Below are 14,888 nucleotides of genomic sequence, written 5' to 3' on the forward strand. Positions count from 1 at the left end.
TGACAGATCAAGGAAAACTTCAATTTAATTTAATGTGATTTATTATCTCGTAAGTTTGTGATAATCAAGCAAAAAAAAAAATACACAATGACTATCAACGATCCCAATCAAGAAGAATGTGGAGACAAATCAGATGAAACTGAAAAAATGAGCCTAACCTCATTTATTGAAGAGGTACAAGAAAAGTTGAATTTCAAAAAAGAATTGAGAATTTCAAATCAAAATGCCCTAAATTCACGACCAAGTGACTCTCATTTTAGTAAATTGGATTCAAGTTTAAAGAAAAACACTGCGTTTGTAAAGAAAATTAGGAATTTTTCCTCTGTTCATCTTGATAGTTACCTCAAAGATATGTTTGGATTGAATTTGTCGAAATATATATCGGAAGTGGCTGCTGCATTAGTGGAAGCAAAACTCAAAATGAATGATGTTCCTGCGGCAGTTAAATTATGTAGTATCCTTCACCAAACTTATATAGAATTTTCACAGCATCTGTTCGAGAATTGGCAGAAAGTATTGGCGATAAAGCTGGGGGAAAAGATTCCCAATCCAAGTAAATTACGAGTCGATTTAAGGTTCTACGCTGATTTGCTACAAGCAGGAATTTTCTCAAATAAGAATGCTCTAACCTTACTGGGATCCGTTTTGATGAATCTAATAAATATGGATAAAGAAGACCATTTCAATGCTTCTATTATATTGAGTTTTTGCAAACACTGTGGAGATGATTATGCAGGTAAAGAGTTGTGAACAATTTCAGTAGGTATTACTATTTCAAACACATGTATGTGTACCTATGTGAAGTGTTTTCAGTGATATAACGAATTGACAGTTCAACAGTTTTAAATCAATCTTCAGCTTCAACTTCATACTATACATTATTTGAGTTGCATCTACAGTACGGTTCAACTGTCTCAAGCACTGCAGTTTTTTGTCATTTGAATTAAGTATTTACTTTACCCGAAAGAACTGAGAAGTATCAGGGTGTATACTACATGGAATCCTGTAAACCAATGTTTTGTGAACTCCAAATGAAGAGTTTTTTTTCTTTGATAATCTATTCAGTACTACTAAATGTTGAGCAAAATATTGATAAGTATATTAGGTTTACTGAAATTAACTCCTATGATTTACAAAATTTGATACTGCCTCTGTGACGTGATGTGACAAATCCTGTACCCCTGTGCTTTGTGGAAATAAATTGAATTGTAGGTGCTCACAGAAACGCTCCACCTCGTCTTTTAAATTTTATTCGAATTGATATATTTCAGACGTCACACAGGGACAATTAATAATATTTTACGAGTTCATATGGGACAATAAACCCTATTATATATCATATACTGCAGACATAGCACAGCACATACAGCTTCGGATTTTAATGAAAATTCAACTTGAGCGGCATATACCCCCTTATCCTGTAATGCACTGCGGCATATACCATCTTGTCTGCAAATGTGTTAAGCCTGAATGATAGACTAGCTGCAATCAAAGGTGTAAGTACATATTTGGTACAGATTGTTGTAATTCAAATATATAATTTTCGATTTTCAAAGAAATTTACAAGTGAAAATATTTATTTCCATTCGATAGAAATTGATGTTTTTCTATAAGAAAAACATGACGTCTGATTCAAATTAATAGGATTCATGACTTTTTACTAGAATTTGATGACATAATAATATCTAATATAAAAAAATCGTTCACAAGAAAACTGATTCCAAATATGCTACATGCTTCTCATCATAACGAATAATGCTTCTTACCATCGTTGACAGTTTTCAAGAGTTCCTGGCGTTTCAAGAATAAAAACAGATTCAGAATAATTTTGGTTGGTTTCCGGGTTTTACCGTGGTCTTTTTTGGTTATAATCTCCAAACGTTTCGAGCAACTGTGGCAGTCATCTTCAGTGGCGTGGTCGAAGTACTCTTCTTGACGTGTCAGTTGACACGTCAAGAATAGTACTTCAACATGTCACGTGTCAGTTGACACGTCAAAGAAGAGTACTTCGACCACGTCACTGAAGATGAAGTTGCTCGAAACGTTTGGAGATTATAACCAAAGAAGACCACGGCAAAACCCGGAAACCCTCCAAAACATTGACGCCAGCTGTGAAAGCTTACATTTCTAGATTCGGAATTAGTTATTGTGCAGTGATATATAAGAAACACAAAAAATTAACTATTTAAAATATAAAGACCTTTCAATTTTCAGAATGTCATGTTTGCAATAATCTAGCTATAAAAAAGGGATAGCCAAACTAAGATTTCCTCCATATCATTGTAATTTTAATGCGGTTGTGTTACTTTGGCACATACTTCAATCAAGAGTATGCTCTGAAAATATATCACCAAAATTGATGAATACAATCATTAGTTTAAAAAAGAAACTGCAAGGAAGTTAGAAAAATTCAGTATAAAAAATTATTGATTATGAAAATTCATAAAATAATTTTGCTACCTTTATAGGTCCAGTAATAATAATAATAACAGTTTATTTCAATCAATAAAGTTGTTCACAATGATACAAGTGGGTTGAATGCACACTATGAGACATTATTGTGAAGGACGTCAATGGGAGCGTTACATAATATATTATATATACCTGTATACAATAAACAATACTTTATAGACAGTCACAAGGATTAAAAAAAGATATAAGATTCAGTTGAGGAATTCTTCAAAAGTGTAGTAATTTTTTTGTACTCTGTGTTGTTTCATCATTTTTTCAAAAACATGTTTTTGCGTCAATTCACTTCATAACTATCGTAAAAGAGGGCAGTACGATGGCGTGGTGGTAGTAACAACTGTTCTCTTGTGTTATGGTTATGTAAACATTCATACATGTTATTCAACCTCTGTTCAAACACAAGCTTCTGGGATTAATGTCCCTGCCACTGTTAAATATTAAATTTTTCAAAGAAATATCTGTACGAGTCTCTAGAGTCCCCTCAATTCAAAATGCCACATTTCAGGTGAGAGTGGAAATTAATGATTAATTTCAATGATAATGATTTGAATTTTTATATTGGTATAGAGTGTAGAGTGTGACTTTATAACAAACATTCTCACATTTTTATATTTTTATACTATTTTTTTACTCATATACAATAATTTATAACACTAGAATTTTGTAGATATGTATTATGTATATATAGATATAACCTTTTTTTAGCTACTAAGAACTACCTTTACACAAATTGTTGATATATTCACTACATATTTTCAAATACAGATAAACCTAAGTATCAAAATACATTTTCAGTTACTGGTTTGAAAATGGGTTCTTTTCGTTAATACTTAGAAGTGTTTGCACCCTGTGTTTACAATCTTTATTATCCAAAATATCAATTCGATATATTTCTGAAAATGCTTTACCTAGAAGGCAAAGACTTTTGTGTACGTAACTACTGTTATTATAGTTCTTATATTAATGTTCATTTTATTTTCGCAGGCCTCATTTCCAGACGTATGCGAGAGTTATCTATCAAATATCAGATGAAAATTCCCCGAAGTGATTTTTTACCGCCAGAAAAGAAACAAAATGTTAGATGTCTTTTGAAAGATTATTATATCTCTCTTAGTAAACATTTGGTTAAAGACCACATAGAAATGCAAAATTTTGAGAAACAGAATATGCGTATTTTGCAAAACAAAGGTGAATTAAGTCAGGAGAGGAAGGAAAAACTTGAGTCACTTCAGTCAGCTTACGATAAACTTTTAACAAATACCCAAAATTTTTCTGATATTTTAGATGAAGATATGCCGACGTTAAAAGTGCAAACCATGCCAAAAAATGAGGAGGTAAGATATCTGCAAGTTTTCGAACACTTGAATAATTAATATTCTTTCAGAGTATGATTGTGACTGGTTCAGGAACAGATATGGAGGACGTTACAGTTAATATAGAAAATATTTGGTGTGATATTGAAACACAGAGATTTTATTGTGATCTTCCTGAACTGACTGTTTTTCTTCCTACATCATTTTTGAATAAAGGGCAAACTCCACCGCCAGCAGAAACTGTAACGGAAGAAGTTCTTGATTCAGATTTGCCAGTTGAAGATTTGGAAGAAGAAAGTAAGTTTATTTAATTTCATGAAGAATGTTTGACTAAAATCAGCAGTATTTCTAAAATGTGTGACAATGGTATTGAAAGTAATTTTTTAAATAACATTCTATTACAATACATACATTTTCAGGAAACAAAGGTTCTGGCTTTCTACTTCTCCATCTTGATACAAAAAATTTGATGTGTAGATCATGCAAAGAAGTAACTTTGAGACACAAACTGGAAAAAAAACTAAAACAATAACTAATTATCTTCTATAATATATCACGATTACGAACTGTTGCTGGACAGTCACCACATTCTAGTCTATATATGCCCGATTTTTTCCACTTGAGTGCTCGATTCAGTTTATGTCAACATTCCTTTTCAAATTCTGTAGGATACTTGTGGTAAAATGGGGAATGTTCCTCAATTTGGGTTATTACAGCAAATGCAAGTTTGAACAAAATAAAGTTGAGTTTAATTCACGAGTTTTTCAAATTCACTTCAAAAAGTATTCAAATTGATGTTTCAAATGTTGGATTTTAATTTTTAAATGGATTTGTTTCTAATTCACATATTGGCAACAGCGCCTATATCAAGTTGAAATAATTTATACGTACTTAGATATTCTACTTTAAAAAAGGAAAATTATCTTTATAAATCAACAATTAAGGCAAAATATAAATTATAGTTCAATACCACGTCCACAAGCCACATAAACAACAGTTGTTTCGTTATTTATTTATATAGAGGAAGATAGGTTAGGTGCACAAAATGTCATATGTAACAGAATATCTCGGAACATAAGTAAACAGAACAGCACGCCTCTGAAATATGTCATCTTTGTTTGTCTCATACAGGTAACAGATTATTTCATTCTTTTTTTAAGTATCCAAATAATTTTTTAAAGGGAAAGGTTGAAATGATAAGTTTAAAATACGTTGTTTTAGAGCTCTTTTATGAAACCTACTTGATTTTCGTCAGGAGGAACATTCCCCATTATAAATGAGGTTGTTCGGTTGAACCTATAAAAACACAGAATAAATGATTTGCCTTGATATGATAATGAGATAAAAGAAAAAGCTAAAGAAAGAAATAATGTATACTTAACATATAGAAGAAACCAAAGTGATGCCAATTCGATTTATAAAAAACTAAATGAAGGAATAAATTTAACTAGACTAAAAAAAAATTACTATAATCAAATCTACATAGAAATGCATAGAAATGACCCGCCTAAAATGTAGAAAACATAAAAAAATTGATAGATCCAAAAAAATTGATACATTTGTTAATGACATTCAGTTTGAACTCGATGGGAAGAAGGTGGTTATCGAAAAAGAAGATGAGATTGCAGAAATCTTCAACTTAATTTTTTGAAGCATTGTAAGAGATATTGTGAACACTATTGATTCACATATCTGTTTTATATAGTAATTCAACTTTTAACGAATTGCAATTGCTTTCATTATATAATTTGGATACGATGTTTGGAGAGATAATCAGGGATCTAATGTAGATATTATAAATATTTTCGTTATAAAAAATTCATTTGATGTATAAGACATGTACAATACTTTGGAGAAATATATCTTATAGTCAAGTTGATTTATTTTCTTTTGAAGGTAAAACAGAAGAACCTCCTGCAGTTGAGGAAGAAACAGAGGATGTAGCAACAACAACAGCTAGTAATAAAATAGTTTTAGAAGCATTTTTGAACAATTTACCCAATTGTGTCAATAGAGAGATGATTGACAACGCAGCAATAGATTTTCTAGTAACGCTCAACACCAAACATAACCGTAAAAAACTTGTCCGTAGTTTGTTTGCTGTGAATCGTACCAGATTAGATTTGCTTCCATTCTATGCCCGCTTCGTAGCTATTCTCCAACCAGCTCTGCCGGAAGTAGGAAATGAACTGTGCCAAATGCTGAGGCAAGATTTCAAATATCATGTTAGAAAGAAAGATCAAATAAACATCGAATCAAAGATAAAAGTCGTTAGGTTCATAGGAGAACTAGTGAAATTCAATTTGTATTCAAAAATAGAGGCACTTTACTGCCTAAAGGTTTTACTGCATGACTTTTCCCATCACCACATAGAAATGGCCTGTAATTTACTGGAAGTTTGTGGAAGATTTCTGTACTGTAGCCCTGATTCTCACCAGAGGACAAAGGTGTACCTGGAACAGATGATGAGAAAAAAATCTGTGATGCCTTTAGATTCGAGATACGTTACTCAGATTGAAAATGCCTATTACTATGTCAACCCACCAGAAGTTGTCACGATTGCGAAGAAGGAGAGGCCTGTCATGCATCAATTCATCAGAAAATTGCTGTATCAGGACCTACAGAAAAATAACACAGACAAAATAATGAGACTGATGAGGAAATTAGATTGGTCAAATCGAGAGATATCTACCTATGCAATCAAATGTTTGTCAGGAGCACACAATCTCAAATACTTCAACATCAGGTGAGTCTCAAGAAATAAATAATGCAACTTCTGAACTCAATACAATTACTAGAACAGTCTGGGTTTTTTAAAAATCTTAATTGGAATTATTATTTTTTCAAAGGACAAAACACAAGAACCACAGGAAAATCCTTGAAGCGCTCTAAGAGCGGTGCCTGTGCTAATCTTTTAAGAGCCTACCAGTGAAATTTTAAACTAATACTAAAGTCACTGATTTTTGGAGAAAATTCACTTTCCTATTCTTCATTGATAAATTGAGTAATATAATGAGTTTTGATACACTTTCTGCTTGGAATCGTGTGCTATATATCCTCTGCTGCTTTGAGATATTACCATCGTCCTCACAGTCAATGCATATACCACTGAAAATATCTGCCGAAGTAGCAGATGAAAAGTTAGATACTACAAGTTTCATTCGACCACATCCTACCAGCCAGGATTTGTTCTCTCTAATCATGACTTCGGCCCAGTCTGTAAAACAGGAAAAAGAAATATTCCTTACTAACCACATTGTGATTTTGAACTGAAGTTATATAGTAATTTTTAGAGACAATCCTCACTACAATATTAATCGTGAGAAGTGAAATTATATTCATAAAGTTTCTATTTTTCTCAAAATCCCTTTGGAGAATATTTTCCTTATTGATTTGTCATAATCGAAAACCATTTATGGCCTAACAAAAACAAAATCTACTTGCAAAATAGATAACAGACATTGAATATACTATTGAAAAATAAAGTATTTCATAATATTTAATTTATTGCCACTGACTGGTACATGATCTTCAGTCTGTACTTATTAGATCTTTATGATTCCATATCCTTCCATATCTTGCTTTTAGTATAGAAGTTTCTTGGTCAGTGTCTTAAAAATATGGAAATCTTAAAATTGGAATCAAGAGGAAAATATATTACATTTATATGGCTATTTTATCATTTGGCCAACAGATAGGTCTTTGGATAGGTTTTTGGAGGAAATTGAAAAATCCAAATATAATAATAACGAGATTACTGAGATTTGTTTTATTTTGTCTCAAACATTGTAGTAATAGGGACAGAGAACAAGTCAAGTCCTACAGGTTTTTTTTGTTCAAGATCTGTATGAGTACAATGAAGTTCCAGAACTTGTAAAAAAATATCATACACATTGTCAGTTCAGAAGGCAAGCTAACTGCCTATTTGACTGAAAACTAGCATTTTTTCTCAATATATTTGATGAATAGGATAGATGTGATGAAATTAAAATAGGTATTTGAACTATATTGTATTAATTTTTTTAAAATAAAGATTGATTGAATGAGATACTTTGTCACATATTTGGTTGACCATTTTACACATAGTACGGAAATATTTATTATTTCTATAAATAAAAACATTTAATTTATGGTCAAAGGAGGTATAAGAAAAATTAATAGAGGTAACAACTTTAGGCAGTTAATGTGATAGTTTGTGAGTTAATAAATAAATATATAGAAATAATATATTCTACAGTCATCCATAATCTGTTCAACAACAAAGATGAACTACCAACCACTTCAGAGAAGAATAAATAAATTATCTCAAATTTCATCAATTCAGTTTAATATTTCAACAGTCTCATTACATTATATTCAACCAGCTTGCATTAATTGAAATTTATTTTTAGAATACCCCAATTTTCTTATGACAACAATCAATTCTAATTGCCAATTACTAACTCGAATAAATTTAAATTCATTACTCATTAAAATTATTATCATTGATAAAGGTGAATTGAATTTCAGATGTCTGGCGAATTTACTGGCAGGTCTTGTAGCTTATCAAGAAGAAATTGGAACAAAAGTTGTTGATAACGTTTTGGAAGACATTAGATTGGGTATGGAAGTGAATCTACCAAAATTCAACCAGCGAAGAATTGCACAAGTCAAATATTTAGGTGAATTGTATAACTATCGAATGGTTGAAAGCTCCGACGTTTTCAAGGTGAGTGATTTCTCAGATTGATATAAATATCAGCTATTAATACAACTGTAAACATGTAAACAATAAATTTGAAATTTTTGTTCAATTCATTCCATAGATTCTCTATTCCATTATATCATTTGGGGTGTCCATGGATCCAACAGAAATATCTCCTTTGGACCCACCAAACCAACTGTTTCGAATTCGGCTGGCATGTGTCTTACTGGAAACTTGTGGTAAGGAAATTTCTATTTTATTCAAGATTTATTTTCACCATCATCTTTTACAGAAAAAATATAAAAGTTGTGCTTTTCATTTTGAGAAATATGAAATGATCTAAAGATTGAAAAATCATTTTTGTACCAAGTAGTCTGTATAAATCAATGTTCTGGGCCTATCATGACGATAAATATTTCTCGCACCAATAACTGAGCATGATGTGCACTCTACAGTTCTCGAATTTGATGTGCTACCTGTACTTTTTAATGCAAATACTTGAGGAGTATGTGCATGTTGATTTTATATACATATACTTCTCGAAAGCTTTTGATAGAGTTCCACATAGTTTGTTTATTGACAAATTATGTACATTTGGTATCACTGGTAACGAGCTCGAATGGTTTACCAGTTATTTATTGGGTAGTTTTCACATAGTTCGCTTACATAACAGAGTTTTTGAAGGATGTGTAATGATGCTACTACTTCGATAAGGTTGATAAACTTAGGGCAGAATTTTTGGAATTGAGTGGAAGCACATTTCAGTGAAGGTCTTGTCTCCAAATGAATGAACTCCGCCTTTTTCTCTTGTATATTAGGTTAGGTTAGGTCCAAAATGAGTGGGTCTATTCGACCCTCCACCGCAACCCGCAAGGGTTTATTGTGTCTCACACCTATTCACACTCGACCAAATAAACCCAGCTTCTTAACAAAGCCGATTAGTTTGTATGGTGAGTGGTCTTTCAGGTCAGATGGTCAGAGTACGGCTCTGCAGAACTCTAAAAACCTGATTCGGTCCCCAGCAGGGCAGGCACAAAGTATGTGCTCTGCTGTTTCATCATTTTCCAGACAGGAGCGATACACACTGTCTCCGACAGTCCGAGTCTCTGCGTATGATCATTCAAATGACAGTGACCTGTAAGAAGGCCTGTTAGACATCGTAGTTCATCCCTACTGTAGTCCAACAACTGTTTGGTATCAAGCTTTGAAGGGTGAATAAACGCCTTGGAGTGAGTAAATCCTGGAAGATTCTGACAGAAGTCCATAAATCTTCTTGCCATCCAGGTGTTCAATCTTTGTTTGGCAAAGTCTAAAGGGATGCCAATGACAGGTTCTGGTCCGATGAAGCTGCTTGCAGCACCCTCCTTTGCAAGGGAATCAGCAGTCTCATTTCCTTCCAAGCCAGTATGGCCAGGAATCCAGACCAGAGACAATCTTTTAAGTTTTCCTATCGAGGAGAGCTTCCAACACCGCTTGACTGTCCGAGAATATTTTCATTGACTTATGTATGAGGTTGGATTCTCCCAATCTCTCCGCACACAATTCAATAGCGTAAATTTCCGCTTGAAATAAATGAAATACAGGCCCATAGGTTTCTAGGCAGGTCCTTGTTTATAATCTCATGGTGACAAATATGAAGTGTATGTATGTGAGAAACAAAGGCAATTGTTATTATTATACCTGTGAAATCGGGAGTGCCACAGGGATCCATTGTGGACCGGAGCTGTTCTGACTATTCAGCAATGTTATCAACTCATATGTAGTGAAGTGTCCAAGGACGTATATCTTTGAAATGACCTGAATGCCAATGCTGATTGATGTGGAGTTAATTGCCTGTACCCGAATTCAGGCAAATGTGTCTATAGTTTTTAGTAGATCACAGTCTCCAGATTATTTCGATTAGGAGTGGAATAACATGGTACATGTGAGAAACGGTGAATGTAATCATTTGGGCAAAATTCTAGATAACAAAATTTGTTTAAACTTCAGTGTAATTGCTTTTCGAGTTTGGAAGCCGTGGATTTTTGGAATTTCTTCCTGACGTTTCGCTGGCGTGAGTGGCTAGCTTCTTCAGAGGTTTAACCATCATGGCTTGCTGTCCGATGACTACCTTTTAGGCTTCGTAAAGAGTATTTATGCCTTGTCAGGTAATCAGTTGTATTTGTACCTGTATTTGTACCTGTACTTGTACCTGCACTTGTACCTGCACTTGTACCTGTACTCGTACCTGCACTTGACCCTGGAACATTAACAATCTTGCTGCGAAAGTCTAAACCATTTTGTTTGTTTCAACTACCGTGTAGACATGATATCTCAGAAAGCTCTAAAAATGCTTGGTTTTGAGACCATCTCATGATTTTTATGTTTACACTACAAAAGTTTTATATTGCTTATTCAGGAAATACACTTTAATGTGACATTTCTACTTGAAAATTTACAAAACCGCGACTCATGTTCGGCCATACGATAGTATCTTTGGAAGTCACAAGTATTGGTCAGTTTTGTCGTATTTTATATTGCTCCTTAGTTAGATCCAATGTAGATTTTGGTACTGTAATCCATATTACATCAAACACATTCATAGTATTGAAACTGTGAAAAATACATTTTTAAAATATGTAGCTGATTATTTAAGATTTGGTAGTAGGTGAATGTAATTGTAATGAAGTAAGGAATATAATATCTTCACCATGCTTTCAGGATCGTCCGACAATTGCATCATTGACATTTTTTTATGAACTTCATCAGGGCACATCAATTGTTCTGAAATCCTTTCACTAATATCTTTGTTTGTTCTAAGTGAACAGAAGAGGCATAAAAACTTATTTTATGTACAATTCCATTCAACATATGATTATTTAGACACTTTCGTGTATGTTAAGATTAGGTTATGTTTTTCCAACAATTTGAATTCATTGAAAAGTCAAATGAGTCATTTAACTCTTGTGATAACATTTTTAATGCTTTGTAAACTGAATTAGGGTTTTCTTCCTGACGTTTCGCTGGCGTGAGTGGCTAGCTTCTTCAGAGGTTTAACCATCATGGCTTGCTGTCCGATGACTACCTTTTAGGCTTCGTAAAGAGTATTTATGCCTTGTCAGGTAATCAGTTGTATTTGTACCTGTATTTGTACCTGTACTTGTACCTGCACTTGTACCTGCACTTGTACCTGTACTCGTACCTGCACTTGACCCTGGAACATTAACAATCTTGCTGCCTGTTCGTTATTCGAGAATTCCTTAAAATTGGGTTCCATATTTGATTGAGGTTCACCGCTTCTTCTTTTCTGTTGAAATTCTCCGTGTGTTTGTGGATCTTTATTGCCTCCCGTACCAGTCGGCTATGGTATCCCTGGTTGGGGGCAATTAGTTCTGTGTTTTCAAACAAAATTATGTGGTCTCCTTCACTAAGTGCGTGTTCTGCCACAGCTGACTTGTCTGTTTGGCCTAGCCTGCAGTTCCTTTTATGCTCTTTTAGTCTTGTTCCCATGGATCGTTTAGTGGTTCCGATATATACCTTTCCACAAGTGCACGGTATGCCATAGACCCCCGCTGCTGATAATGGGTCTCTTTTGTCTTCAGCCTACCTGAGGCTTTGTTGTATCTTCCTCGTGGGTTTGAAGACTGTTTCGATGTTGTGTTTGCCCAATAGTTTTCCAATTCTGTCCGTGACCCTAGGGATAAACGGTAGATATGCGCGTGCAATCATCCGATCCTTTTTCGCTTTCTGAACCGTGGTGCCCTTTGGTTTCATGGCTTTTCTGGTCTCGGAGGCACTGTATCCATTCTATCTCAAGATCACTTCAAGGTATTTCAGTTCCCTCTCCAGATGTTCTGGTTCACATATTCTCCGAGCCCGTTCCGTTAGAGTTGAGATGAAATTCGAAAAGCAATGACACTGAAAACCTCAGCCGCGAAAGTCTAAACCATTTTGTTTGTTTCAACTACCGTGTAGACATGATATCTCAGAAAGCTCTAAAAATGCTTGGTTTTGAGACCATCTCATGATTTTTATGTTTACACTACAAAAGTTTTATATTGCTTATTCAGGAAATACACTTTAATGTGACATTTCTACTTGAAAATTTACAAAACCGCGACTCATGTTCGGCCATACGATAGTATCTTTGGAAGTCACAAGTATTGGTCAGTTTTGTCGTATTTTATATTGCTCCTTAGTTAGATCCAATGTAGATTTTGGTACTGTAATCCATATTACATCAAACACATTCATAGTATTGAAACTGTGAAAAATACATTTTTAAAATATGTAGCTGATTATTTAAGATTTGGTAGTAGGTGAATGTAATTGTAATGAAGTTAGGAATATAATATCTTCACCATGCTTTCAGGATCGTCCGACAATTGCATCATTGACATTTTTTTATGAACTTCATCAGGGCACATCAATTGTTCTGAAATCCTTTCACTAATATCTTTGTTTGTTCTAAGTGAACAGAAGAGGCATAAAAACTTATTTTATGTACAATTCCATTCAACATATGATTATTTAGACACTTTCGTGTATGTTAAGATTAGGTTATGTTTTTCCAACAATTTGAATTCATTGAAAAGTCAAATGAGTCAAAAAACTCTTGTGATAACATTTTTAATGCTTTGTAAACTGAATTAGGGTTTTCGGGTTTGAGAATAAATAAATTAAATGGAAAAAAAATTAAATTGGTTGTCTAATGGAACTGGCCTATACTTGATAAAAATCCATTGTAACACTTTATTGTGAGATTTTCTATTTACAGTTTACAAAATCGCGACACGACTTTCACTATACAATAGCTTCTTTAGGGTGTGTTTACTACTAACGTAGTTAGTAGGTTAGCACTCAACAGTTTACAAAACTGTAACACGTGATTCACTATATATTAGCTTAAGAAGCTATTAAATAGTGAAACACGGTTTTGGTTTTGTAAACTTTCAAGTCAGAATCTTATGATAAAGTATTAAATCCGTTGGTAATAATGAAATCCTAGTGTTTGTGTGGTGATCTTAAGCATAAACACTTGAGTTTTATCATTTTATTAGAATAAGTTTGAAGTTTTCTATTACTTTCTTGCAGGTACTTATTTCAGTAGCGGAAGCAGTAAAAAAAAACTTGACTACTATTTAGTGTTTTTACAAGCTTACTACTGGTACAAGAAAAAGCTTTGGCAAGAATCGTTTCCTCCGATGTTAGAACATCTTTTTAAAGAAACTTTGACAGCTCTCAGACCTAAACTGAAACTGTGTAAAAGTTACGAAGAAGCTGTAGAAGAGGTGAATAATATTCGTACCACCCTCGGTATTGAGAAACTATTGGAGGTAGACAGCACAGTGTTGGATGAAGATGGGTTGGATACCATAGCCGAGACAGACAACGAAGAAGGTGTGGACGACGAAACTTCTGAGGGAGTAACTGGACCAATAACAGACGATACCGCAACTGAAGATGAAACAGTTGATAATACCCAAGGATCAGATGATGAAGGTAAGTGATTTTTTTTGTAACAGTGTGCAGTGGTGGCTATATACAATATAAATGATGAATGTATATGTTTGTTGCCTGTGAAACATTTTTTCTTTATCCAAAAAAAAACACTGTTTGGAAACCGGGCTTGTTTTGGGTTTATTATTTGCCAGAGATTCCAGTTCTACCTTTAATATTAATATTTCTTCTTAAACAGATTATTAGTATATGTCTGTATAGTCACGAATATCTGTGTATAAAGATACATTTATAATCAACTTTCAAAACTCCTTAATTTTAAATGCATTCAGAGAGAGAGAGAGAGATATGTTTAATGTCATAAGAAATACATCTTATCGACAAACATTTTTCTGCTAAAAAACTAACTATAAATATTAATAAATTGTTAAGTACATATATATATATGTACGAACAAATAAAAGTTGGTGACATAGTTTATTTCTCTCAGTATGATGCAGTGGTCCTATATTTACTGGACTGTTAGAAATAAATAATCCAATTTCCTTATCTTCTTATCAGTAGGACTTTTTTGCATCTTTTTGTTTTTATATCCTGTTTTCCGAAGAAAAACTAGGTATTAAGTTGCATCAATCATAATTGGTTTTCACTATCACACCTGAGGGTCAAATAGGCATCAAATACCACTTGGTCAGATTGCAGCTTATAATATTCCACACAACTACATATAAATTTTATCTTTTAATTTGACGCTTTCACCAAGAATTTTTGCCTTGAACGTGGAGCAATGAAAACACAACTACCTGGGGCTTTATGTATACACAATGTGATCATTTGCTGTATGAAAGTGATGATTTGAATAATCCTTTCAATCAGCATTCCATTTCTCTATTCCAACTGTAGCAAAAATTATTGAGAAATCAGTCAAAGAATGTTTAAAAAAAAATTTAAACTTTCACGATATTTTAAACAAATATTGGTTT

At 33.4% G+C, this 14,888-nt stretch overlaps 1 protein-coding gene across 1 annotated transcript in view; it reads left to right on the forward strand.

Moving 5' to 3' along the window:
* The window catches only part of Upf2 (UPF2 regulator of nonsense mediated mRNA decay), a 20,631-nt gene continuing 5,743 nt past the window's right edge, over positions 1-14,888 (forward strand). The window contains exons 1-7 of the mRNA XM_074169311.1: positions 1-736; positions 3,454-3,803; positions 3,854-4,079; positions 5,679-6,528; positions 8,292-8,490; positions 8,588-8,705; positions 13,540-13,947. Coding sequence (XP_074025412.1) covers positions 88-736; positions 3,454-3,803; positions 3,854-4,079; positions 5,679-6,528; positions 8,292-8,490; positions 8,588-8,705; positions 13,540-13,947 — 2,800 coding nt within the window. The 5' untranslated portion in view covers positions 1-87. The remainder of the gene's footprint in view (positions 737-3,453; positions 3,804-3,853; positions 4,080-5,678; positions 6,529-8,291; positions 8,491-8,587; positions 8,706-13,539; positions 13,948-14,888) is intronic.

The sequence above is a fragment of the Leptinotarsa decemlineata genome, unplaced genomic scaffold (assembly GCF_025532065.1).
Source record: "Leptinotarsa decemlineata unplaced genomic scaffold, Ldec_3_MD MMD2_P_RNA_scaffold_11, whole genome shotgun sequence".
Taxonomy (NCBI): Eukaryota; Metazoa; Arthropoda; class Insecta; order Coleoptera; family Chrysomelidae; genus Leptinotarsa; species Leptinotarsa decemlineata.